Raw genomic sequence first — 26,453 nt, 5'->3', positions numbered from 1 at the left:
TCCCCATGTCTATGGGTGTTTCCATTTCCTCTTTTGCTCATTCCACCTTCTTATACATCCTGTATTCTAGCCATACTCATACTGTTACGTGTTGAATTGTGACCCCCAAGAAGACATAGGACCCCCACTCCCTACGAATGTGACTTATTTGAAAATAGGATCTTTATGGAGGTCAATAGTGTGGTGAAGGCCTGGGGGGGAGGGGGCAGGGTGGAGGAGGTCAATGGGGAGGGAATGAAAGGGGATATCTGTAATACATTCAATAATAAAGATACATTGTTTTAAAATGAGGTAATTAGGGTGGTACTAATGCAACGATGGGTTTCTTTATAAAAAGGGGGCTATTTAGACACAGAGACATACATGCACATAAGAAGAAAGCCATGTGAAGATGAAGGCAGAGATCAGGGTGATGAATCTATAAGCCAAGGAACACCTAAAATTGCCAGCAACCCCCCCAAAAGCTAGGAGAGAGGAATGAAACTAATTTTTCCTCACAGCCCCCAGAAGGAACCAACCCTGTTGACACCTTAATCTCAGATTTTCAGTCTCCAGAACTGTGAGACAATAAATTTCTCTGTCACCCAGTTTTTGGAACTTTGTATGGCAGCCCCAGAAAATGAATGCCCCAGAAATCTAATATATCTACCCTACATCTTATTTGTATTCCCTAAATTTATCATATTTTTTCAATATTTTGTGTTTTCACAGATACTCTCTTTCTACAGTATTGTTTCATTTACAACACCATCCGAGGCAAAATACTACACTTCTTACAGATTGGAGTCAAGCATCCTTTCTTTTGTGATGCTTCCCTGGGTAATCAAGCATACACTTCTCTCTGGAACCTTAATAAACCATAATACAAGGCTGTTGACCTGCGTGAATCCCTCCAAGGACAGCAATCACCTTAAGAACAGAAGCTCATGTCTTCTCATTATATCCCCTACCTCTGCCACCATGACTGGCTCCACCAGTCAAGACTGTATGTGGGGGAAAAAGTGAATGGATGCACTTCTCAAAATAAGAAGAACATGTAAAAGGAGTTAAATATTTCAGCCAGTTATACATTGTTTAAAAGTGATAATAGGCCCTAGCTGGTCTGGCTCAGTGGATAGTGTCAGTTCACTGATTGAAGGGTCCTGGGTTCCATTCTAGTTAGGGGTGGGTACAGGCTCAATGGCCAGCCCTGGTCCGGAAACATGCAGTAGGCAACCAATTGATGTGAGACACATCAATGATTCTCTCTGCCTTTCTCCCTCCCTCCCTTCCACTTTCTCTAAAAAAAAAAAAAAAAAAAAAAAAAAAAATCAATGGAAAAATATCCTCAAGTGAGGAATAACAAAAAACAAGTGACAATAGGATAATTCTGTTTTATGTAAAGTTCTTCACTATTATTCCCCTTATTTAGCCTTCTTTATAAGGACTAAATAACTAGCAGATTTCCATAAAGAAAAACACTGAAACTCAGAATAATTTAATTTTTATCAAATTTCAAATTTTCCTGGTAAACTACAGAGTAATTTTCCTGATTCATGACAGAATAAGGTCTTTGAAAATGGTCAAGACACAAAACGGCAGAGGGCTTCACTTATTTTACTATGTGGACATGAACTTTCTTATTAGCTGGCTGTGAATGGTTGAGTCTCGGAGAAGAAGGCATGCCTTGGAGTTCTGAGACACGGTACAAGGTCTGAGAGACGTTTTGTTTCTTTACTTCATGGGGGGTGGGGGGAGTCAATGCTTTCCTCCTGTGACATAAGAGTTATTAGATTTTATCCCAAGTGCATTTGACTGTATTATGTCAAAGTTGTTAGCTTCTTGCATCTTTTATTTGTTCACATTTGTCAATATATAACTCTAACTTCCGCATATTGAAAAAGTCTTTGTTTATGTAGTTTGGCAGGAAGTATGATGTAATAAAGAGATCTTAGATTTCACTAAAGGTTCCTCTATAGCAGTGGTTCTCAACCTTCTGGCCCTTTAAATACAGTTCCTCATGTTGTGACCCAACCATAAAATTATTTTCATTGCTACTTCATAACTGTAATGTTGCTACTGTTATGAATCATAAGGTAAATATCTGATATGCAGGATGGTCTTAGGCGACCCCCGTGAAAGGGTCGTTCGACTGCCAAAGGGGTCGCGACCACAAGTTAAGAACCGCTGCTCTATAGTCTTATATGTAATAAAAAACAATATTATACATGTGAATCATACTTGATATAGTTCAAAGAATTTCCACATTCTTTATTGAAGGTGATCTTCAAAATAACAGTATGACAAGGCAGAGCAAATATTAACTGTCCCATTACATGTACAAAATCACTATGATTGAAACACTGATTGATTGATTCAGAGTGGCAAAGCTAGTTCATAACTAGGCTACAGATGTGATCCAGATTTATTTATTCTTAGTAAATTGCTATCTACTATTTCTAAACTAGAGGCCCGTTGCATGAAGAGATTCATGCAATAGGCCTTCCCTTCCCCTGGCTGCTGGCACCGGTTTTCCTCCGGCACCCGGGACGCAGGCCTTCGCTCTGGCTGGAGCCTTCAGTTGTTGCTCTGCCGTTTTGGCCTACATATGCAAGTTAACTGCCATCTTTGTTGGGTTAATTTGCATACTCTCCTGATTGGCTGGTGAGCATAGCAGAGGGACAGTCAATTTATGTGTTTGTCCATTATTAGGTAAGATGTAATTAATATATTTTTTAAATTATGCTCAAAAATAGTATTATATATTTATATATTCTCTAATTTATAGTAATAAAGGTTTTAATAAAGGTTTACACTAATTGATATTAAAACTATATTTCTTTCCTCTGATGGCGATTAAAATTTACTTCTTGTTACATTGTTAATATAATATAAACATATTTTATAATTCCAACCTAGGAAAAAAACTACTTTAATGATTGAGAGATATTACAGAGCTAAAAAATTACATTTAAAATTTACTTACTTAAAAGTTATTTAAACTAATGCATTTATCATTAAATTCCTATGCTTTTAAGAGAATACTCAGCTCATTAATGTAGTTTACTATTTCCTATTCAATAGCTTCATGTATCACAAGTATGTTAAAATATACTAACTTTAATGTAAGTATCTTACCTATGCTCTAAATTTCTATTAAATGAAAAATATTTAAATGAATGACAGCTTTGAATTATTTTATACATTGTGCCATTATCAGTTTCACATTGGTCTTACTTAGCTTAGCAAAATATTTCCTTTGACAAATTGCTTTTGACAACTATACACCTTTTATTTCATGTATTCATGCTATGTACAGTAATTGGTACTATAATTGAGATATGTAAGCGTCTTATGGAATAAACAAACAAAAAGCAACCTGGGCAAAGTTAGAAAGGCATCTGTAAAAGACGAATGGATTGAATATTGAAGGATATAACAGAAATAAAGGGAAAATAATTCTCCATGCAATAATAACAGCAAGTACAATGAAGTATCAAGGTATTGCGATGTACAGACTAAGAGACCAACATTGGTACATTACTCTTAACTAAATGCCACTAAACTCCACATCTTATTTAGATTTCATTAGTTGTTGATTTGTTTGTTTTTCTAATGTTCTTCTGTTTTAGGATTTCTTCCAGGGTGCAATATACATTAAATCTTTATATCTTACTAGAGGCCACGTACATGAAAATTCATGCACTGGAGGGGGGTCCCTCAGCCTGGCCTGCCCCCTCTCACAGTCCAGGAGCCCTCAGGGACGAAGGTGACCCATTGATCAGGGGAAGGTGATGCCCCAATCACACCTCTGCTGCTGCCACTGCTGGCAGCGCAAGCCTCGGCTGGTCCTGGTTATCTAAGCCTTGGGCGGTCATCGGCGGCTGGGCAGCTGCCATCCGAGGCTTGCCTGCACCTCAGGCTGACCCTGGGCGGCTGGGCAGCTGACATCCGAGGCTTGCCTGCACCTCAGGCTGACCCTGGGTGGCTGGGCAGCCGACATCCGAGGCTTGCCTGCACCTCAGGCTGACCCTGGGCGGCTGGGCAGCTGACATCCGAGGCTTGCCTGTGCCTCAGGCCAGCCCTGGGCAGCTGGTGGGCTGAGGGGACTGGGGGAGAGCCTGGCCTTGCCACACGCCTGCCTCCCTGGTGGGGCTGAGGGGACTGGGCGCCACCATCTTGTGGCTGTGGGTGCCGCCATCTTTGAGGGCGGGGCAGTCAATTAGCATATTCCCTCCTTATTGGCTGTTGGCACCACCATCTTTGAGGGCAGGGAAGTCAATTAGCATATTCCCTCCTTATTGGCTGTGGGCGCTGCCATCTTTGTGATGATGTGATGGTCAATTAGCATATTCCCTCTTTATTACATAGGATAGCCTCTTCTGATCTGTGACAGTTTCTCAGATAATCCTTGATTTTCTGACCTTTATACTTTTGAGGAGTACTGGTTAGGTATTTTTTAGAATGTCCCTCAATTGGGTTTGACACTTTTCTTTGGTTTGATTGGGGTTAGAGGGTTAGGGTTTTGATGATGAAAACCACAGAGGTAAAAGGCCATTCTCATAGTATGTCAAATGGTATATGCTATCAAGACAAGCTTTTTATTACATTTTATCAAAGGGTAAATGCTACCAACAAGAATTTCCCAGGATGTTACTTTGATCTGAGATTGTGTTTGCCAAGTTTCTCCACCCGACCCTCTGTCCCCTTTTCCATACTCCTTCTTACTAAAAGACTTACTAAACACAGGCCACACTCAAAAGTCAGGGCTAGGGAGGCATTAAGCTTCACTTCCTAGACTGGGACCAATCTACATATCTAATCTAATAAAAGAGAAACATGGCGTACAACCACTACCCTTCCCATTGGCTAATCAGGGAGATATGCAAATTAACTGTCAGCCAAGATGGCGGCCGGCAGCCAGGCAGCTTGAAACTAACATGAGGCTTGCTTGCTTCAGTGACGGAGGACTCCAACATTCCCCGCCTGCCTTGCAGGCCTCTGAGCCTGCAGTTTGAAACATTTTAACAAATATAGAAGCTAAAAAAAAAACACCCAGAAACCAGCTTTCAGCGAGCTGGGATCTCAGAGCTGGAGTCAGAGCTGGAGTTATACATTGTTTCGATTACCTACTTTCAGCAGCGGAGGCCTAAGAGCTGAAGCCTCAGAGCTAAAGCTGGCCCAGAATTAAAAAAGAAAAAAGATAAAAAGGAGCGGTTGGGAGCTTCTGTCACCCGCCAGCCTGAAAACAGCCATCACCCCCTCACCCAGGCTGGCCAGGCACCCCAGTGGGGACCCCCACCCTGATCCAGGACACCCTTCAGGGCAAACCAGCCAGCCCCACCCATGCACCAGGCCTCTATCCTACATAGTAAAAGGGTAATATGCCTTCCAGCACCGGGATCAGCGGAGCTGAGAGGCCTCCCGGCACCGGGATCAGGGTGACCGGGGGCAGCGCCCAAACCCCCTGACCGCCCTGCGGCTCTGTGTGTGACAGGGGGTGGGGCCACAACCACCCTATCCACCCTGCTCTGTTCGGGACAGGGGAAGGCGCCCCAACCTCCTGATCAGCCCTGCTCTGTGCCTGATACGGGGGAGCTCCCCAACCTCTGATCGCCCTGCAGCTCTGTGTGTGACAGGGTGCGGCGCCCCGCCCCCCCCACCCCCCACGGGCCCTGCTCTGTGTGTGACAGAGTAGAGCCATAACTGCCGGGAGCCGGTCTATGTTTGCTGTTTCAAGGGACCTGGCATATATGGCATACTGTTCTTAATATGTTTGCTCACCTTCTTGGCACTATGTGTTTTAACCAAAGTCTCTGAGAAAGGTTGTTTCCCCAGGTAGGGATTTTCCCCTGAAGTTAGGGAGGGAATAAAACCTCTTAACTAAGTGCCAGGCGGGTAATTAATCACTTTAACTATGAACAATCTTGCTTAAGCTACATAATCTTTACTCCCTGGAATGGAGATAAGAAACGCCCTAACCTTTGTAATAGAGATTGATAGGATTGGAATCAACTGGTATAAATACAGATGTAATAAGACAGCAAGACACAGAACTTAGAAGACAGAACCAGGAGAAGACAGAACCTACACACAGAACTTAGAAGACAGAACCTACACAGAACCTAGAGACAGAAGAACTTCGCTGGAGAGAACATGGCAAAAGATCCTGGACAGAAACTGACCACAGAACATAGAGACAGAACCTAGCAAGAGAACATGGCTACAGAACCTGGCTGGAGAACCTGGAGAACCTAGCAAGAGAACATGGACACAGAACATGGCTGGAGATCCGAAGCAGAACCTCTCTGGAGATCCAGACCAGAACTTGGCTGGAGATCCTGGCTAGGCTGCTGATCAACTGAACACTGTCTCCGTGTCCTTCCTTCTTCGCCGACTCCGTCCATACCTTTGGGAACCCCTGGAACAGGATTCCCCCAGGTAAGCCCCCCCCATTGAGAACCCCCACATTCGGGACGGATAGGACTCCACCAGGGTGCTACAGACCCCCCTATAGAGGATAAGTAGGGTAAGAAGGTGGATAGTACAGAACTTAGATTGAGAAGATGTGCCATACTGAGTCCAAAGAAAAAAGACTCTGTATTGATTCTTAGATTGAGAAGATGTGCCATACTGAGTCCAAAGAAAGAAGACTTTGTATTGATCTTTAGATTAAGAAGATGTGCCATACTGAGTCTAAAGAAAAAAGACTCCATATTGATCTTTTAACACATATGCTTGCTAGCAGAGGAGTTAAGATTACTCCCAGTCAGACAGAACGTTTTATACAAGAAGTATGTCCATGCTTTTCTGAGGAAGGAAAGGTAAATGTAAAGGCATGGGAGGAGGTAGGCCCAAGGAGCCTTATCCTTAACCCCACTGCAGCCTTTCCACCCCGGGAAAGTGCAGGATTGGCAAGCTCTCCCTGGGGTGATAGATCAGGACTCAGGTAATAGCGGAAAGCGCCTATCCTACTCTTAAAATGGATACAAGAGAGCATTTGGGGTTTTTCTTTTTAATGCCTGCTTTTAAAAAATAAAAAAGGGGGAATTTGCCGGGAGCCGGTCCATGCTTGCTGTTTCAAGGGACCTGGCATATATGGCATACTGTTCTTAATATGTTTGCTCACCTTCTTGGCACTATGTGTTTTAACCAAAGTCTCTGAGAAAGGTTGTTTCCCCAGGTAGGGATTTTCCCCTGAAGTTAGGGAGGGAATAAAACCTCTTAACTAAGTGCCAGGCGGGTAATTAATCACTTTAACTATGAACAATCTTGCTTAAGCTACATAATCTTTACTCCCTGGAATGGAGATAAGAAACGCCCTAACCTTTGTAATAGAGATTGATAGGATTGGAATCAACTGGTATAAATACAGATGTAACAACACAGAACTTAGAAGACAGAACTTAGAAGACAGAACTTAGAAGACAGAACCTACACAGAACCTAGAGACAGAAGAACTTCGCTGGAGAGAACATGGCAAAAGATCCTGGACTGAACCTGACTACAGAAATTGGCAAGAGAACCTGACTAGAACCTGATGACTGAACCTGGCTGGAGAACCTGGACAGAACCTGGCTGGAGAACCTAGCGAGGGAACATGGCTACAGAACCTGGCTAGAGAACCTAGCGAGGGAACATGGCTACAGAACCTGGCTGGAGAACTTGGAGAACCTAGCAAGAGAACATGGACACAGAACCTGGCTGGAGATCCTAAGCAGAACCTCTCTGGAGATCCAGACCAGAACTTGGCTGGAGATCCTGGCTGGAGATCCTGGCTAGGCTGCTGATCAACTGAATGCTGTCTCCATGTCATTCCTTCTTCGCCGACTCCATCCACGCCTTTGGGGACCCCTGGACCTGCTGGGGTTGGACCCCGGCACATAACCTCCCCATCGGCCCTTCCCTGAGTGTGAGAGTGGTGGCATCCCAACCCCCTGATCGGCCCTGCTCTGTGGGTGATAGAGGGCGGTGCCCCAAATCCCTGATCCGCCCTGCTCTCTGTGTGACAGGGGGCGGTGCCCCAACTCCCCTATTGGCCCTACTCTATGAGTGACAGCGGGGAGCTCCTCAACCCCCTGATGGGCCCTGCTCTGTGCATGACAGGGGGCAGCGCCCCAACCCCCGGATTGGCCCTGCTCTGTGCGTGACAGGGGGTGGCGCCACAACCTCCCCATCGACCCTGCCTTGAGTGTGACAGGGGGCGGTGCTCCAACCCCCCAATCGGCCCTACCCTGAGCGTGACTGAGGGTGGCACTGCAACCTCCTGATCCACCCTGCTCTGTGCATGACAAGAGTTGGCACCCCAACTCCCCAATCGGCCCTGCTCTGAGCCCGACCAGGGGCTGCACCTAGGGATTGGGCCTGCCCTCTGCCATCCGGGAGCAGGCCTAAGCCAGCAGGTCGTTATTTCCCGAGGGGTCCTAGACTGTGAGAGGGCACAGGCCAGGTTGCGGGACCCCCCTTTCCCCCGAGTGCACAAATTTTTGTGCACTGGGCCTCTAGTATTATTTATAATTCTTTAAGGGAATTTGTCTCCTATTTATTTGTTCCCATTTATTTATTTAGTCAATCATCCTATATAATAAAAGCCTAATATGCAAATTGATCAAAGAGCAGAACCACCGGTCACTATGACATGCACTGACCACCAGGGGGCAGACGCTCAATGCAGGAGCTGCCCCCTGGTGGTCAGTGCACTCTGGAGTGCCGCTCAGCCAGAAGCCCTCATCCCCTGAGGGCTCACAGACTGTGAGAGGGTGCAGGCCAGTCTAAGGGACCACCCCCTACCCTACCCCCTGAGTGCGCAAATTTCGTGCACTGGGCCTCTAGTTTATCTATATCATTATGGACCAAATTTCACAGACATTTATACTTTGGTTTGTAACTCCACAGTACATTATATATTTTGTTGTTCAAACTGTTCCAGATTGGGACCAGGGGAGCTCTTTCAAGTTGGCGCCTGTATTCCTTTGACATTCCCCATTCTTTTATTTTTCCAGCACTTCTGTAGCTATGTTTTCAATATACAATTGCACCATTCAGGTATTTTATTATAAAGTTGGCAGAAAACAAAATGTTAATCCCTACACTGTTATATAGTACACAATATCCAAAGGTCTAGACGTATTTTATTATTTGCAAAGTGGAGAGACTATCATGTTTACGGCATTATATTAATTAAGATGTGTAATGAAAGATTGAAGTAGCATGCAAAACCAATAAATAAACCTCACTTAAAATGATACTCACTTAAAGGTGCAGCTCTTTTTGGATGAGTAATATTAAATCTAAGATTAAAACTGGCTAAAAATGCAAAAAATATGGTCAGAAATTTTTAAAAATTGAATTTGTATCTTTCATTACTTTAAATGACAGATCTGCCACCCTAATTTTCATAGTACTGTCAAAGAAAAGCCCTCTGAAGCTTAATTTTGCTTTTCATTTCATAAATCAATTTTATCTTCAATGACATGACCCATTTATTTGTTCTAAAATACGCTGTTACCTTAGTAACTACCAAATTACATGCCTTATGTAGCAGTATTGGATGAAAGAATCTTATAAAAAAGTCAAAGAAAATAGATACCTGATTACTGCTCTTTGACTTTAATGTCCAGAAACGCTTTTCACAGACTATTAATTTTCACAGACCCTTAAACCATCTACGTTATCTTCAAACGGACCTACAAATACTAGAAAAGAATCCATGCTGATTTACAATACAGACCTTCATTTCCTGAACTACAAGTCCTCAGAATCCACCCCCACCCTCACCCCCCCAAAATTAGCAGCCTGTAATGCATTCCCAATGTTCATTTTCTTAACCAGCATGGAATTTTTCTGTGTCCTTGATCACGTGATATGAGCTTGCAAAGGAAATTTATTCCTGCAATAAATAGGTGTGAACCTGCATTTCACTTAGATTTTCTCCAATCTGTAACTTTGGATGCATTAACTTAATGGGGCAGAAGATACAGTGAAACCAGGATAAAGATGACCATATACTGGACTGAAATGTCTGAACTCAAGTTCCAACCAGCAATGTTCAACACTGCATGATGTAGCGAGCTCCTGAGATTCTTTGGTAGCTTTCAAAATGGATGATTTAAAAATAGTTTTTCCAAGATTTCTCTCGGTTCTAAAATAAATCTATTATGCTCTGATAAAAATTTTCCTCTGATGATTCCTCAAATGATTAATTCACCAAGAAGCAACATGAAATACAGTTGCATCCTCTCATGGAGGCATTCTTCCCCCAAATGCAGGTATCAGAGTTCTGATTATTATCCTTATGCAAAGAGAAATACATAAATTAGGAGAGAATAAAGTTTTTTGAGATTATTATTTTAATCAGTCTGCTATTCAGCCTATTTTGTACAGGATAATAAAACTTTGTATTAATGCCACTATTTCTTAAGAAGGAGGGGTGGGCAGTATCCCTTCTTTCCATCAGGGGCCTGTTCTTTGCACCCCTCATTGGAACCCTAGACCAGTTCTGAGCTATGCAGCAATGAAATAGGTAGAATTTTCTTCCACTTTCAATCATCCAGAGTTTTCAGCACAAGCTATAGGATATGGTAAAAATACTAGTATGTATACTAGTGTGTATCTATAATAATAAAAGCATAATAGGCTAATTAGACCAGACATCCTTCCAAACGTCCTTCCGGATGAAGCTGCAGTGGTGGGGGCCGAGGCAGCCACAGCAATGGCAGGGGCTGTGCCCCTTGCACGAATTTTGTGCATCAGGCCTCTAGTCTATATAATCCTTCTTTTACCCACCTGCTTAGAGTTGTGTTATGGATTACATTATGTGCCCCCAAAATTCATGTGTTGAAATCCATATCCCTTAATATCTCAAAATCATATTCCATAATACCTCAGAATGGGACCTTATTTGGAAATAGTCATTGTGGATGTAATTAGTTATGAGGTATTAATGGAGTAGGGTGGGCTCCTTATAAAATCAATAGAAATATGGACACAGGCACAAGGAGATGGCCATACGAAGACTGGGGTTATGCTCCCCAAGGCCAAGGAACTCTCAGAACCTAGGAAAGGGGACTAGACCAGCAACTTCCTTAGAGAGTTCAGAGGGACCATAGCCATGCCCATACTTTGATTTCAGACTTCTGGCCTTCAGAACTGTGAGACAATACATTTCTGTTGTAAGCAGCCCAGTGAGTGGTACTTTGTTATGGCAGCCCTAGGAAATTAATACAAGCTATAACGCAAGTATGTGGAATTGGGAGCGGCGGTGAGGATTACTTTTAATATCCATTTCAGCAAACCTATTAGTACCATCCTGCCTTACAGATTTGTTTTGCCTATTCTGATGTTTGAGTAAGAACACATGCCAATAAAGTATATTTTTCTATCTGTTTGGGCATCTGGTTTAGCACATGGGACTCTAACACTTACTAGCTCTGGAATTAACCTCACTGACATTTGATTCCCTGACATAAGTAACATTTGATCTAGCATGGCATGGGCCTATTTGTGAGGATCCAGTGAGATAACATAAATGAAAGACAATACAGAGGCATGTGGAAGAGGATGTAGTGTACAGGTTAAGATCTGGGATCCTGAAGCCAGGTAAATGAGTTCAAATTCTACTCTTCCTTTTATTAGTTTTGTGACTAAACTATGGATTCGGTTCCATCATTTAAAAATGAGAGTTGTAGTGATATTCATATCTTAAAGTTGTCATGAATTTAAATAAGTTAATGCATCAAGAGGTCAGCAAGTGGATGAGTTCTGCCCAGTGAATCAGAAGAACCTTCAAAGAAGGGGGCTATTCGTGGTATTCATTAGTGTTATTATTTTGTTGTGTGAAAATATTGTAGAGCCAAACTTTTTGTTGAACATGATACTAACTGCTCTAATAAGTAGATAAAAAGCAAAGGGTTTAAGTAGATTTCCCTGGGACATTCAGAAATGGGAACTCATTTTTAAAAAAACACTTTCAAAAGTTTGTAATAAAATTTTTGTATATATTTGAATTGAGATACATTGTTGATCCAGCACTTCCCTTATTTAATAGTAAATAAAAAATAGACAGCCACTTTCTCACCTTGCTCCCAGGGTGAGTTTTATCAGTTAAATAAAAGACTGTCATTGGAAAGCACCACTTGCTTCATTTTAGTGTCTGTACTTAGAGGGGAGAAAGAAGGATTTTAGCAAAAACACCTTATTAGTTTACTCAGAGGAAATAGAAACAGCTGAGATGTTTTAAAAATGAATTATATTATCACATTTATTCAATTTCATACAACTTACCCAGGAAGTATATATTTGGAAGGAAGACTGTCTCAGAGCTGTGGATAAGTTATAGTCTTCAGAACTGTGGTGTGTTTGGTGTGCAGCCCACATAATATTAACCTCTGCAAAACACATAATTTGAAACGAGCCATGAGAATAAGAACAAAGCAACTTCCATTTTCAGTTATGTATGCTGTTCTGTTGAGTGAGGAAGAAAATCTGGAACATCTCTGAAAAAGCTAGCCAATATAATTATAATTAAAATAAGCTGCCTCAAATCACTTTTGGAAGCAGGGAGGGTATAAATTACAAATAAGTAAAAAATTGAAACATAGCCAATAAACATGTATAGTGTATATGATATAATTAAATGCCTCTAGCAAACTGAAATGACTTCCAAAATTTACACTTTGCTAACATATTACAATATGACAGATCATAAAAACTAACTGGTAATGTTATAATAATATAGTCAGTGAATAGTGATGATTTTTCAGTATGTGATAACATATTCCTAATTAAAGAAGAATACTCTGATGGGAGAAACTGCTGCATATATTTTGGAATAAAATATTACATAATATTATTTCCTGATGGCATTTTAAGAAATTTCAAAGTCTGTCTATTGAAATAAGAGGAAAAGCAAAATAATATTTGTTCCTCGGATTTAAGGTTTCATTTTTATTTAAAGAAATACTGTATATTAGCTAATAGTTACATGGTTTTTTTCATGCTTTACCAAAACTCTATGCCATTTCTAAAATTGTCCCTCATAATTGCTTTATGCTCATAATAAAAAAGGAAACATAAGTTGTAATTTTCATCAAGTATTATACTAATTATCTCAGTTGCTCATATTTTAAATTATGTTCTTAGCTAAACTAACTTAATTTAGTCCTTTGCTACAAATACAGGAGGTAGAATTAACCATGTGATGTGATCATTGTATATCTGTCAGTATTGATTAGAAATTAAATCTTTGGGATCCTGAAGCCAGGTAAATGAGTTCAAATTCTACTCCTCCTTTTATTAGTTTTGTAACTAAACTATGGATTCAGTTCCATCATTTAAAAATTAGCGTTGTAGTGATATTCGTATCTTAAAGTTGTCATGAATTTAAATAAGTTAATACATTAAGAGGTCACCAAGTGGATGAGTTTTGCCCACTGAATCAGAAGAACCTGAACAGTGAACGTGAGTGAAAATTTGGGGTTAATTTTCTTTGCAATTGCCATATACTAATAGTTGTAATTCATGGCATATGACAGAATAATTTGTTACAGGTTTTTATAAAAAGTTTATCTATATCATATATACCTATATTATATATGTATATGTTACATATATGCTATATTACATATAGTACTAGTATATATGTGATATATATATATACTATATCACATATAGTATATACTGCATGTGTTGTATATTAATATCATATATATTTGTATATATTACACATATGTTATACATTATATATTAATTACATATTATATGTTAAACATATATTATATAAACATATATTATATATACATACATACACTGTGTTCCAAGAAATATATAACAGATGGCAGCTCAATTTTGAAAATGAAATGTATTTTAATAAACACTGCCTTTATAATTTTTCAAAGTGTGTGTATAGATTTTCTGGGGGGCACCCTATATATTTAATCTGGGTGGACTTCTTAGCCATTTGTCTAGAAAATGAAACCTCTCTGGAGAACCTGAAAATGAGTTACCTAACAAAATTTGCAAAAGAGTTTTGGTAAACAAATGATAGCTCAGAGATATAAGAACTTATTTCTGTGAGAATGAGAACATTGTGAACAGAATTATGAATCAATATCCCTATCAAAAGTCATTTCTATTAAAGTCATGTATTTGCAAGTATATTTATAAACCATCTATCTACTAGTATATGTAACTTAGATCCTGATTGGTTGACTTTTTTTATCACATATGATCCTGTATTTTTACCAAAGCAATTAAGAAAATTCTTCTTATACAAATAATAACTATTTCACCATAATGACCTTTAACTTCCCAGGCATAATTCTTGAAATAACCTAGAACCTAAATCTCTGGTTTATTAACTAGGCTATCTAGCAACAGATAAGAGATACACAAAGAAACCTGTGGCACTTGATAACTTTAGATGTTATGTGGAAATTTATTAAGAGGTAATATATTTGATGAATGTCCTAAATCTTTTAATACTTCTTAGAGATTGAGCCCCTGAAGCAATCTAAACAGTATTTTCTTTTTAGAACACACCCATTATTTCAGAACCCATGACTTACAAGCTTCATCACAAATAAAATCACTGTCCATTTTTTTTGGAACTTTCAGGATTTGTTTTAAAAAAGTCATCATTATGCATCCAGGGTATGAGTTCACAAGGGGACAAACTAACCAACTGAGGTTAAATTAGAGGGTGATAAGACATATTGAAACTACTTCCTTATAACCTCCACAGAAGCTAAATGGCTGAACAAAGAATCCACAAAGGTGGAGGTCAAAGACCTGTCTCTTTAGTTGTTTTAAAAGCATTTACTTCCTATCACAAACTGTGTGTAACACAAGCCTTCATTCAATGAAGTACAGCTGTATAAACAGGGTACAGTAACTGGATCTTATTGCCTTACCTCTGCACTTTGCAGAATTGGGGGAAAACAAAAATATGGGATTTTTTTTCACAGACTATATTCTGCTTTCTTGAAGTAAATAAAAATTTTTATGAAATGTAACTTATTGTAAGTTATTATAATAGTTCTTTTATAAATAATATCGAAAAAGTTTATAGTGCATTTGTAAATATGTTCATCTTTCCTAATTCTTGATTTGATGAAGTAACTGTCTGTTCTAATGAAAAAAAAAAAACAACAACACACAAATAGTAAACTGAAACATATTATTGCAATAAACTTTCTATAAAAGAATATAAGTTGTAGTTAATAACAATTTTCTTTTCCTACAAGCTAATTACTATTATACAAACATGGCATATTATTATGGCTTTTCAATAATATAATTAGAAATAATTTTACTGCTTTCCATTGCCAAAATGTAGATTTATAAAAATATATTTTATTAATACATTGGCCAATCATTCAATTTGTTTGGCCAAAATTTAATGTATTATGTGTTTTCATGTGTGTTATATTCTTGACTTATTCTAGTTTTTAAAAATTAAGCTTTAACTTACATACAATGAAATCCTTCCCTTGTGGTATTTAGTTCTATGCATTTTTACCAAGCAAGTACAGCTGTATAATTACTGTCAGAATCAAGATACAAAACAGATCAAGATAAGATTCTGGACTTTGAATTGACAATTGTAATGGGATAAAAGTCTGGGGACCTAGGAAGAGGTGAATATGTTTTGAATATGGAGAAATATGAATCACTGAGGTCCAGAGGGCTGCCTATGGGTGGCAGCCTCTAAGATTGTCCCCAATAATTCCTGTCTACTGGTATTTATCCTCTTGTTTAATCCCTCCTCTTGAGTGTGAGCTGGATTTAATGATTCACAGTCTAGTGAATATGATTTTGGCAAAGCCAATGGGATGACACTCTTGGTATCCTATCTAAAAAAAGAGAAACATGGTAATTAGCGTACGACCGCTACCCTTCCCATTGGCTAATCAGGGCAATATGCAAATTAACTGCGAGCCAGGATGGCGGCCAGCAGCCAGGCAGCTTAAAGAGAACATGAGGCTTGCTTGCTTCAGTGACGGAGGACTCCAATGTTCCCTGCCTGCCGCTGCTGGCCTCTGAGCTGCAACTCTAAGCAACTACGTTACAAATATAGAAGCTAAACAAAACCCTAGAAACCTGCTTTAGTCCGCCAGGCTTCAGCCAGCAGGATCGTAACATTGTTTCAAATACAGAAGGTAAAAAAAGGCCAGAAACCTGCTTTCAGCAGCTGAGGCCTAAGAGCTGGAGCCAAGCCGCAAAGCTAAAGCTGGCCCAGAATGAAAAAAAAAAAGAAAAAGAAAAAAAGGAGCGGTTGGGAGCTTCAGTCACCCGCCAACCTGAAAACAGCCCTCAGCCCCTCACCCAGACTGGCCAGGCACCCCAGTGGGGACCCCCACCCTGAAGGGTGTGTGACCAGCTACAAACAGCCATCATCCCCTCACCCAGACTGGCCAGGCACCCCAGTGGGGACCCCCACCCTGATCCAGGACACCATTCAGGGCAAACCAGCTGGTCCCACCCGTGCACCAGGCCTCTATCCTATATAGTAAAAGGGTAATATGCCTTCCAGCACCAGGATCAGCTGAGTCGAGAGGCCTCCCGGCACCGGGATCAGTGTGACAGGGGGCAGCGCCCAAACCCTGATCGCCCTGCGGCTCTGTGTGTGACAGGGTGCGGGGCCACAACCTCCTTATCCGCCCTGCTCTGTGCCTGATAGGGGGAGCTCCCCAACCCCCTGATCGCCCTGCGGCTCTGTGCGTGACAGGGTGCAACGCCCCAACCCCCTGATCGGCCCTGCTCTGTGTGTGACGGGGTAGAGCCATAACCTCCCCATCGGCCTGCCCTGAGTGTTACAGTGGTGATGCCCCAACCCCCAGATTGGCCCTGCTCTGTGGGTGATAGAGGGCGGCGCCCCAACCCCCTGATCCGCCCTGCTCTGTGTGTGACAGGTGGCGGTGCCCCAACTCCCCTATCTGCCCTACTCTGTGAGTGACAGGGGGGAGCTCCTCAACCCCCTGATCGGCCCTGCTCTGTGCGTGACAGGGGGTGGCGCCGCAACCTCCCCATTGACCCTGCCTTGAGTGGGATAGGGAGCGGTGCCCCAACCCCCCAATCGGCCCTACCCTGAGCGTGACTGAGGGTGGCATCGCAACCTCCCAATCCGCCCTGCTCTGTGCATGACAGGGGGCGGCGCCCCAACTCCCCAATCGGCCCTGCTCTGAGCCCGACCATGGGCTGCACCTAGGGATTGGGCCTGCCCTCTGCCACCCAGGAGCAGGCCTAAGCCAGCAGGTCGTTATCTCCCGAGGGGTTCCCAGACTGTGAGAGGGCACAGGCCGGGGTGAGGGACGTCCCCTTCCCCCCTGAGTGCACAAATTTTTGTGCACCGGGCCTCTAGTTAAGTTATAAAAAGACAGTGTCTAGATGTCTTAGGTGCTTCCTCTTACATGCTCACAAACTCTGAGGAAAGTCAGCTGTCATCTGTGCTGCCTTTTGGAGAAGCACATAGGACAGGGAACTAGGAGTGCCCCAAACTAACCAGTTAGCAAGAAACTAAACTCCTTAGTCCAAATTCCACAAGGAACTGAATGCTGCCAACAACTATGTAAGTGAATTTGGACATAGATCCTCCCCAGGTGAGCCTTCAGATAACACTGCAGTCAGCAGACAGCTTAGCTGCTTACCGATAACCTCATAAAGACCTAGAACCAGAAGCACTCAGCACTCACGTAAACTGTATCCAGATTTCTGACCCATAGAAACGCTGAGAGAAGCCACTAGTATGTTACCATGCCGTTGGTAACTAATACAGTGGTCAATTCCCCTCAACCTTATTCTCAGTACTAATGTCACTGATTTAGTTTCATTCCAGCCATTATAGCAATGCAAATTAAAGGCTATAAGTCTTTTTTGAACTGCCTATTGAAAATCTGTACCCACACTTTAATTGGGTTATTTACTATTGAGTTTTGAGAAGTCTTTATATATTCTGCATACAACTCCTTTACTAGGTGTGTGATTTGCAAGCATTTTCTCCTAGTTTTGCAGTTTGACTTTTCATATTTTAACACTATCTTATGAAAAACAAAAGTTTTAATTTTGATGTAAATCTAGCTTATATACTTGAGAGTTTTGTGAAAAAATATTTTTAGTCTATATAACAAAGAACAGGGACAATTTTATAGAAATTTTTCAGAACGAGAAATTTGAAAGGGTCTAGAAACAAAGAGAGTCTATAGATATTATACATCTAAAGTATGTCTACATAAGTCAGTCCTCTCATGTCTTGTCAGCTATAGAATGAAGAGAAATAACTTTTAAATTAATCTGAGACATAAACACAGGTCTACAAGGAACTTTTAAAGCTATAAGATAGCTATTTAATTTTCAATAGTGGGTAGGCCAGGAGGTTTTGAGGCATTTGGAATTTGGAAATTCCTCAAGTTACAAAGGAAAAAATGTTACAGGCATATTTGCAAAATGTTAGTGATGCTTGGCACCAAGATAGGCATGTTAGCAACACTCTATGCAACATTTAGCAAATTGTGTGTTGACTGTGGAACATGAGAACTGCAGAATCTTTTAGTTCAAAATTTTAATTTTAGAAATAATAAAAATGAAATTAAAAGGGGAAAGGAAAAAGTCTCATTAAAGGAGAGAAAGATTTTTATTCTCTCTCTCTCAGCAGTGATTTTTGATGCATTTACTACCCCGTTGCATATTTTTTATTAATTTGTAATTTACATACAATATCCTATAATTTTAGGTATACACAGTAACTATATATATATATATATATATATATATATATATATATGAAAATGTTCCCCACAATAAGTCTAGTTACCATCTGTCACCACGCAAAGTTATTACAATATTATTGACTATATCCCCTGTGCTTCACATTACATCTCCATGACTAATTTATTTCATAACTGAACATTTTCTCCTTTAGAAATAGAGGTGACTGGGTCCAAGTATTCTCAGATGGCACATATTTGGTAATTTCCAATAAGTAAAAGACATTAAGGAGCTCAACACACCCTATTAAATGATGGTGCTAAACCTCTTGAATTGGAACAACTGCCTTATTGCCTTTTACAAGAAATCCAACACTGTAAAAACACTGGACTGGACTGTTCAACTTTTGATTGAAAACAATTGTCACTTTGAATTAAAAGATACCATATATGTAAATCCTTTAAAAGTTTGTTCCTTCTTTTTCTAACAGATGAGTATGATCGATAAATGATGTCAATAAGTTGAGTTAAGCAAACAAAGAATAAGTAACATACTCAAATTATCGAACTTTATAATCTCTAACTGGAGAATGTGAATAACATTGAATATAGTCTCAATTATTTTCCTACTCTCTACTCTTAGAATAAATTAGCAATGTCATCAATTTTTTCATCACAATTTTATTCACTTCCTATAGAAGCATATAGAAGTGTGATGATAAATTGATATGCTAATTTATGCAATGAGTAGAGACTGATATTGTTATATTTTTCTAATCTGTTCTTTGTCCACTTAATACCAAAACACAAATTACTAAATATATCTAAAAATGTTGATTCAGTGAGAATAAAATCGATAAGTTGGCTGGATGTTCATATTTTTGTTCAACACACTAAATATCCAGATGTTCAGCATCATGGAAACCAGCCGTCTGAAGGATTAACCAAAATGTTCACTAAACTTTTTTAAAATCAATTTTTTAAAATTATGGTTTACATTCAATATTATTTCGTATTAGTTTCAGGTATACAGCATAGTGGTTAGACAATTGTTCCCCAATATTCCCAGTACCCACCTGGCACAATACACAGTTACTACAATATCATTGAGTATATTTCCTTTGCTGCTCTTTACATCCCCAGGACTATTTTGTAACTACAAAAATTGTACTTCTCAATCCCCTCACCTTTTTCACCCTGTTCCCCAACCATCCTCCCCCCTCCCCAAATTTCCACTTTTTAACTGTATGTTTGGCAACATACAGATATTAAATCATCTCTCTAGGGGAGGTAAGAAACGGTGGCTCTAAAATTGTCACAAATACTAAACTGTCACTCTACTCTTTCCAGTAATCACAACTTTAATACAGTTTTTATTTACATTTTAAAAAGCTTTTAAATTCTGGTCTGCAGATTTTTAAAATGAGTACTCTCCATTTACATATTTATATTCTTTCAAAATTTAAACCAATAAATAAAAGAAGGTACATCTTTTCAGTATGATACAAAAAAATCTATAAAAATTTATAATCTTTTCAATCAAAACCTGTTTCTATACAATGCAAAAACAAGAACTAATATAATGCTTATTATTGAGTTAATTGGACAAATACTAAAATTAAAACTATATAAGAATGTTATTACTACCTACCACATTTGCATGCAAAAATTAAAAATATGATTTTAAAATTTCAGAATTTTGATATATCCATATTTATGTCAGTTTTATTCTATTTTAAATCCCGTTTAAGTCTAGGAATTAAAATTATATTTAACAGAATTTCACTGTAATAAAGATTTACAGGGGTGGGCAGGAGGCAGCTGATCAATGTTTCTCTCTCATCGATGTTTCTAACTCTCTATCCCTTTCCCTTCCTCTCTGTAAAAAAAAAAAATCAATAAAATATTTTAAAAAAAGATGAGGTAAAGAATTGGTGTGCCTCTTCCGAACTCTCTCTTTTCCCCTCTAATTGAAAGCAACATGCAGAATATTTAGTGGAGGACGCTGAAGCCCTGAAGTATACAAAGGCAGAAGGAAAGATAGAAGAATCATGGATACATGAAGAGACTGGTGAGTGCCAGAAAGAAAGGGGGTTGGGGTTGACAGGATAAAGACTGGAAGGAATTAGCTAAGGAACACGTATGCATGCCCCATGGACACGAACAATACTGTGGTGAAGGCCAAGGGAGGCAGATGTGGAGGTGGGTGGAGATGGGTAAAGAGAGGAATTGAGGACATTTGTAATAGTGTCACATTAAAATTTGTAATAAATAAAACTTTTATAAAAAGTTAAAAAAATACTTAGGTTTTGGTGCAGTTAGTGATTTGATCTTATACTATATTTAGATTCTAAGGAGTCTATATAGATTAAAAGCAAGAAATCTTCCAGAGTATTTAATGACACATATTTGGCATTCATAGTGATCTTACTAGCACAATCATGGGGCAGAAATCTTGGGAGAATAACTGTCTTTATGTCAATACAGGCAGCTAGGATTGGCAAGCACTCTTACGACACTCCTGTGTGGCATACTCGCCTGCAGGGAAACACAATGAACTTCTGCTATATTATGTCTAGAACAATGATTTTTATAATTTGTCTCCACAAGTCACAGAATCCAAGAACAAATAACCTCCAAAGTTTGAAAAGAGAGCTACATAAGGAAGTGAACAGGGAAACAAAACCACCAGGGATTGTCCCGAAAAAGAGAAAAGGACAAAATTGCACTAAAACCATTAGTTAGAAAGCGGCTGCAATCTGTTTTCATTCTCTCACTAATTAACCTCATGGATGTAGATTACCCTTGTCAACAACCATAAACACCTACCAGGATCTCTTTGCCAATAATAAGGACTTTCTTTTGCTCTTACCATTTGCCCTTGTGTTTTGAAACTAAATGTTACTGCGTCATAACAAATGAGTCTGGCTTTCATGTTAGCAACATTCAATATTACTGAATTCACTATTACTAAATGTCTCCATTGGAGTAAGTCAGTCTATCCTTTGTGAATGGTGTCATTTTGACATAGGTTAGCACTGTCACTGGTCTTTGAGGAAGCAATCTGCACCTGATAGATTTCCTTTTGTACACTGGGGAACTGTTGTTCCACATTCTGTTATTACTTGTTGAGACATCTTAGAACTGAATGTTACTTTGATGAGTTACTTTGCCATTTCCTCTTTCCCTCCCAGGTAACCTTAAATCTGAATGTATGAAAGAAGAGGTACCAATGCCTATGAAGTCTTAGTAACACTGGAGAAAACATTCTCATGTAATATTCTTTGACCTTTAGGCATTGAGAGATGGGAGTGGTTATGCAGGAACATATCCCCCGTTATTCTCATAGGGGTCAGCTCATATTCTGCTTCATAGGTCCCCCGACTATGACCCCCTTGCTATATGACCTTTAAATCCAAATGCTATTTATGAACTGAATTCATTATCTTTTGACTATGTTTCATGTCTCCCCGCCCCCCCGCCATCTTGTAATATGACTATTGTATCTTCGATCACTCTTTTTCCTCCTTTTAACCTCCATCAAGATGCTACTATGGGCTTCCATCAATCACTTCTATGTATCCTTCCTTTCCTATCCAATAACCACTTCCCTAGATTGAGGCCTACCTGCTTCAGCATAAACAGAAAATATTCACTGCTTGATGTCTGTGTATCAGATGTGCTGCCCTGTATGGCTCACAAGCTAGTTCATGGATCAGCAAATGCCTGTCAGGGGCCAAATCCAGCCCACCCCATGCTTTATACAGCCAGCAAGCTAAGCACGGTTTTTACATATTTAAATGATTAAAGTAAAATCAGAAGAGTAACAGTTTATAATACATGAATGTTACACAAAGAAAATACGTATCTGCCTCTTTCTCTTTCTCATGCAGCTTGTACTCCCTGTGCTTTGTGAACACCCTCAACACTTCCTTGGTCCCTGTCTTTGTACAACCTGTCAAAATGTTATTCGCTTTTCAAGGACCACTGCATATTTCATTTTCTTCAGGAAATCACATTTGGTCCTCCCCAGCCACAGTTATGCAATGCTTATTACTGTGAGCAGAGAACATCACAATTTCCCTGCTACTTTGCATCCTGCTTATTTTATTAGCTTCTTAATGAAAGATTAATTTGTCCATCTTTGTATTTCCACAGCACCTACCATTGTGTTTTTGCATAATAGACACTCATATATTTTTGCTTTATTTAACCAATGATTATCAAATAAAACTGGTTCATTTGAATAGTTAATAAACAAGTGACACTATTTAATTTGCTAAATACATGTATTTTAATTAGTAAAATCAATGCTTTTTAAATTTTTCTTTACATGGGCTAACTTCTCTCTATTTCAGTCATATCCAAACATTCCACTTTGCAAAACATGATCCTTTGACCTTCACTTTCCTTAATTTGTTTTTATCTCAAATATCTTAAAAGAGCAGATTATTTACTTCCTTACCTCCCATTCATTCTTAAACCCATTGTTAAAATCACTTAATTCTTTCCAAAATCATTATTGGCCTCTTTTTGGCCCAAACTAAAGACCTCTTTTTAGATATCATCCTAGTTGAACTTCCTGAAACACTTAACCACTGTTTCTGTCTGGAAAGGCTTTGCTCTGGGCTTTACTAACACCCTTGCTCCCAGTTCTGCTTCTTCATTCAGGCCAAGTGCACTTCCCTGACTTTCCCTTATTCTCACCCACCTGAAAGAAACCAACTTTTGTTTTTCTTTGTTCCTCATTCTCATTGTTTTTATTTTATGTCATCAACTGAAGTGACTTTGACAACCAATTATCCAAAGGTTGATGACTTCCAAATACTTCCCATCTACAGGTCTCCGTTGACTTCTGGCTCTGAATACCTTGTGAGGATTCTATATATGTTGTGCCCTGAAACAATCTCATTGTCTTGCTTTCTGTACCCTTGGTGTTCTTTCTTACTGGCATCACCATCATCTTGGCCACCCAGGCAAGGGAGGTAACAGGGAAGACCTGAGTGGAACTAAATCTTAAACTTTTTGTATCCTTTGACTCTCTTTAGATAATTATGATGTGCTTAGCACATAATCAGGACAAACCCATTATTTCCCAATGAATGAATTGCTAAAAATGACTTCACACTAGTTTGTGATAATGTTTTCTATTATACTAGCAAATAGGCCTAAAAGTTGGTTTTGTAACTAAAGGAACAATTAGATATGAAAAAATCTGAAGAAAAATATGAAATGGCAAAGGTAACAGAAAAATATTATTATTATTATTATTATTAATGAAGGTCAATAATAAAATATGATATTCTTTTTTAAAAGATTTGGTATTTTAGAGAAATTCGTAAGGAACAGTACATGAAAAAACTGAAAAACTGTATTTGACAAGTCAAATTCTAAAATAATGGGGTAGTTTTCATATTAATGGACATTTTTCTAAAATTTTAAATACCGCTGTTCCTCTGGTCTTGAAATTAGCATATCAAACTTGGAGTCCATTCACCTGGATGCTGTTTTTAGATTTATTCACGATTTTCAGGATGTCATGACTAGAGTTATCTCAGTTGCTCATAATTTAGCTCATCCCATTATAAAATTAATCTTTACATGGAAATATATATATATATTCTGATACTTTTTTGAGGTCAGGAAAATATAAATGTGATACATCATTTTCTTTTCTTTATAGAAGCTTCAACATTACAAAAAAACAAGTATATGGATATACAAAACTCCCTAAGCATTTTAAAATTTCAAAGTGAAAAACAAAGACATGATCAAAATACATAGGGCTACCCATGCAGTTCTGTTGCAGTTTAACCCTATTTGCTTGTAAAATCCAAAGGAAGTGAATCAAGTCTTCAACACTACCCCTCTCTCCCTCTTTTTTGCCTTTCCAAATATGAGTGGTTGTACTCTGAACTGGACTCAATCTGCCAAATATAAAGAACCATCAATCTTATTGGGGAAAAAATTCTCTATCAGAGTAACTTTGTATTTAACTATATTTCCTAAAATAAGTTGTTGCAAATAATTTATAATATCATTAGTATCAGGAATTATTATTTTTAAAGTTATTGTGCATGCAATGGAGATCAATTAACTTGGTTTCAGGTAAAGATCACAAAGAAAAATATGATCAAAATATAAGGCTCACATTGAACATTTCTCCACAAATCTAACAGCCATGAGTCCACAATAACTTGTCTTATCTCTGAGCTTTGCAGTACAATGTGAATTTGAGTACCCACAAATCTACTGGTAGATGACACAACAAATTAGTATAGGTCAAAAGAATGATTTTAACACATTTATCCTAGTAATTCGGTTGTTTCTTGAGATCAACCTATGTGAAACCTTGTCAAATGACAAAAAAAAAACAAACAACAAAACAAAAAACAGGAAAAAAAATCAACAATTCTCCTGGTGTTCAAAGTTGCATAACATGTTTTCCTATAATGATGTCACGTTTGATGCTGAAGACCATGTGAAGAAGATTAACTGTGACCAAATTAGCATTCTTTTAAAGGCCAGCTGATATGCACATGCAAAACATGAAACACACGTTCTTTGAGCTGCAACTAAATGATTCTCAAGCATTATGCTATAAATAATGTCAGCCTCATAAATACATACCTTATAAATTATAAATTGCTTTTTATTTGTTTCTTTAAACAACCAACGTGACAACCTCGGTAAATTTCATCTTTGAGAAACTTGCAAGGAAAATGCTTTGATTGCACTTTTTTTGGTTGGATAATGCCTCGTTTGTTCTTGTGTTCTGGGCTGTCTTGATGAAAGATTGATGTCTAGTGTCACTGTTAGGAAGTGCAAACTGTTCAGCCTCACTGCAATCTATGTCCTCACCCTCTTGCTCCACAGGAGACCACATACTTGGGCAGCCAGCATTCAGATGGGAAGTGTTTTAATGGCAAAAAGGGATGCCAATGAGACCTTTCCCCAATGCTCAAAACTTAGTGGTTGGAGGCTGAGGCACCGAATGGCACTACTGAAAGAAATAAATGAATATGTTAGCTGAAAGGCAGCAGTGCTAAAAGAGATTCAAAATTTCCTCTACCATTAAACTTTTCACCAAAATATCATCCTTATGATAGCTTGGGAGAATCTGGGTCTGTTTAACCTTGACCCATTTTTTTTTCCAGACATGAGAGTTTAGTGATCAATTGTGTTAATAATAGCAATTGTCAGTGTGCTGTTTTATAAGTACTTTCCACAGTCTAACATGATCCAGCTCTACCTCCACCCCTACAGTGACTAGAGCAACAGGAGGGAACCCTTTTCAATGTAAATAAAATGAAAGGAATGTATATAAGATGACACAAAACAGGTGTTTAAGAAGCATTGCAAAATGTCAGACATATGTCATAGCAATATCTTTACCGATACAGCTCCTAGGACAATGAAAATTAAGGAGAAAATAAACAAATGGTACTACATCAAAATAAAAAGCTTCTACACAGCAAAACAACAAGAGAGCCCACTGCATGGGAGAACATATTTGCCAATGTTATATCCAATAAGGGTTTCATCTCCAAAATTTATAGGAAACTCATACAACTTAACAAAAGGAAGATAAACAATCCAATAAAAAAATGGACAGGAGAACCAAGATGGCGGCATAGGTTAACGCTGGAGTTTGCTGCCTTGAACAACTACTTCAAAAGTGAAACTAAAAGACGGAAGGGACATCACCCAGAACCACAGGAACGTTGGCTGAGTGGAAGTCCTACAACTAGGAGGAAAGAGAAACGCATACGG

General features: G+C 39.0%; 1 protein-coding gene across 1 annotated transcript in view; it reads right to left on the bottom strand.

Moving 5' to 3' along the window:
* AGMO (alkylglycerol monooxygenase) overlaps positions 1-26,453 on the bottom strand; it is a 159,922-nt gene that overhangs the window by 45,252 nt on the left and 88,217 nt on the right. The window contains exon 4 of the mRNA XM_036328985.1: positions 12,262-12,365. Coding sequence (XP_036184878.1) covers positions 12,262-12,365 — 104 coding nt within the window. The remainder of the gene's footprint in view (positions 1-12,261; positions 12,366-26,453) is intronic.

Source organism: Myotis myotis, unplaced genomic scaffold, assembly GCF_014108235.1.
Source record: "Myotis myotis isolate mMyoMyo1 unplaced genomic scaffold, mMyoMyo1.p scaffold_m19_p_11, whole genome shotgun sequence".
Classification (NCBI taxonomy): domain Eukaryota; kingdom Metazoa; phylum Chordata; class Mammalia; order Chiroptera; family Vespertilionidae; genus Myotis; species Myotis myotis.
Note: the sequence above shows the minus strand (reverse complement) of the source record. Positions and strands in the feature narration are given on the sequence as shown.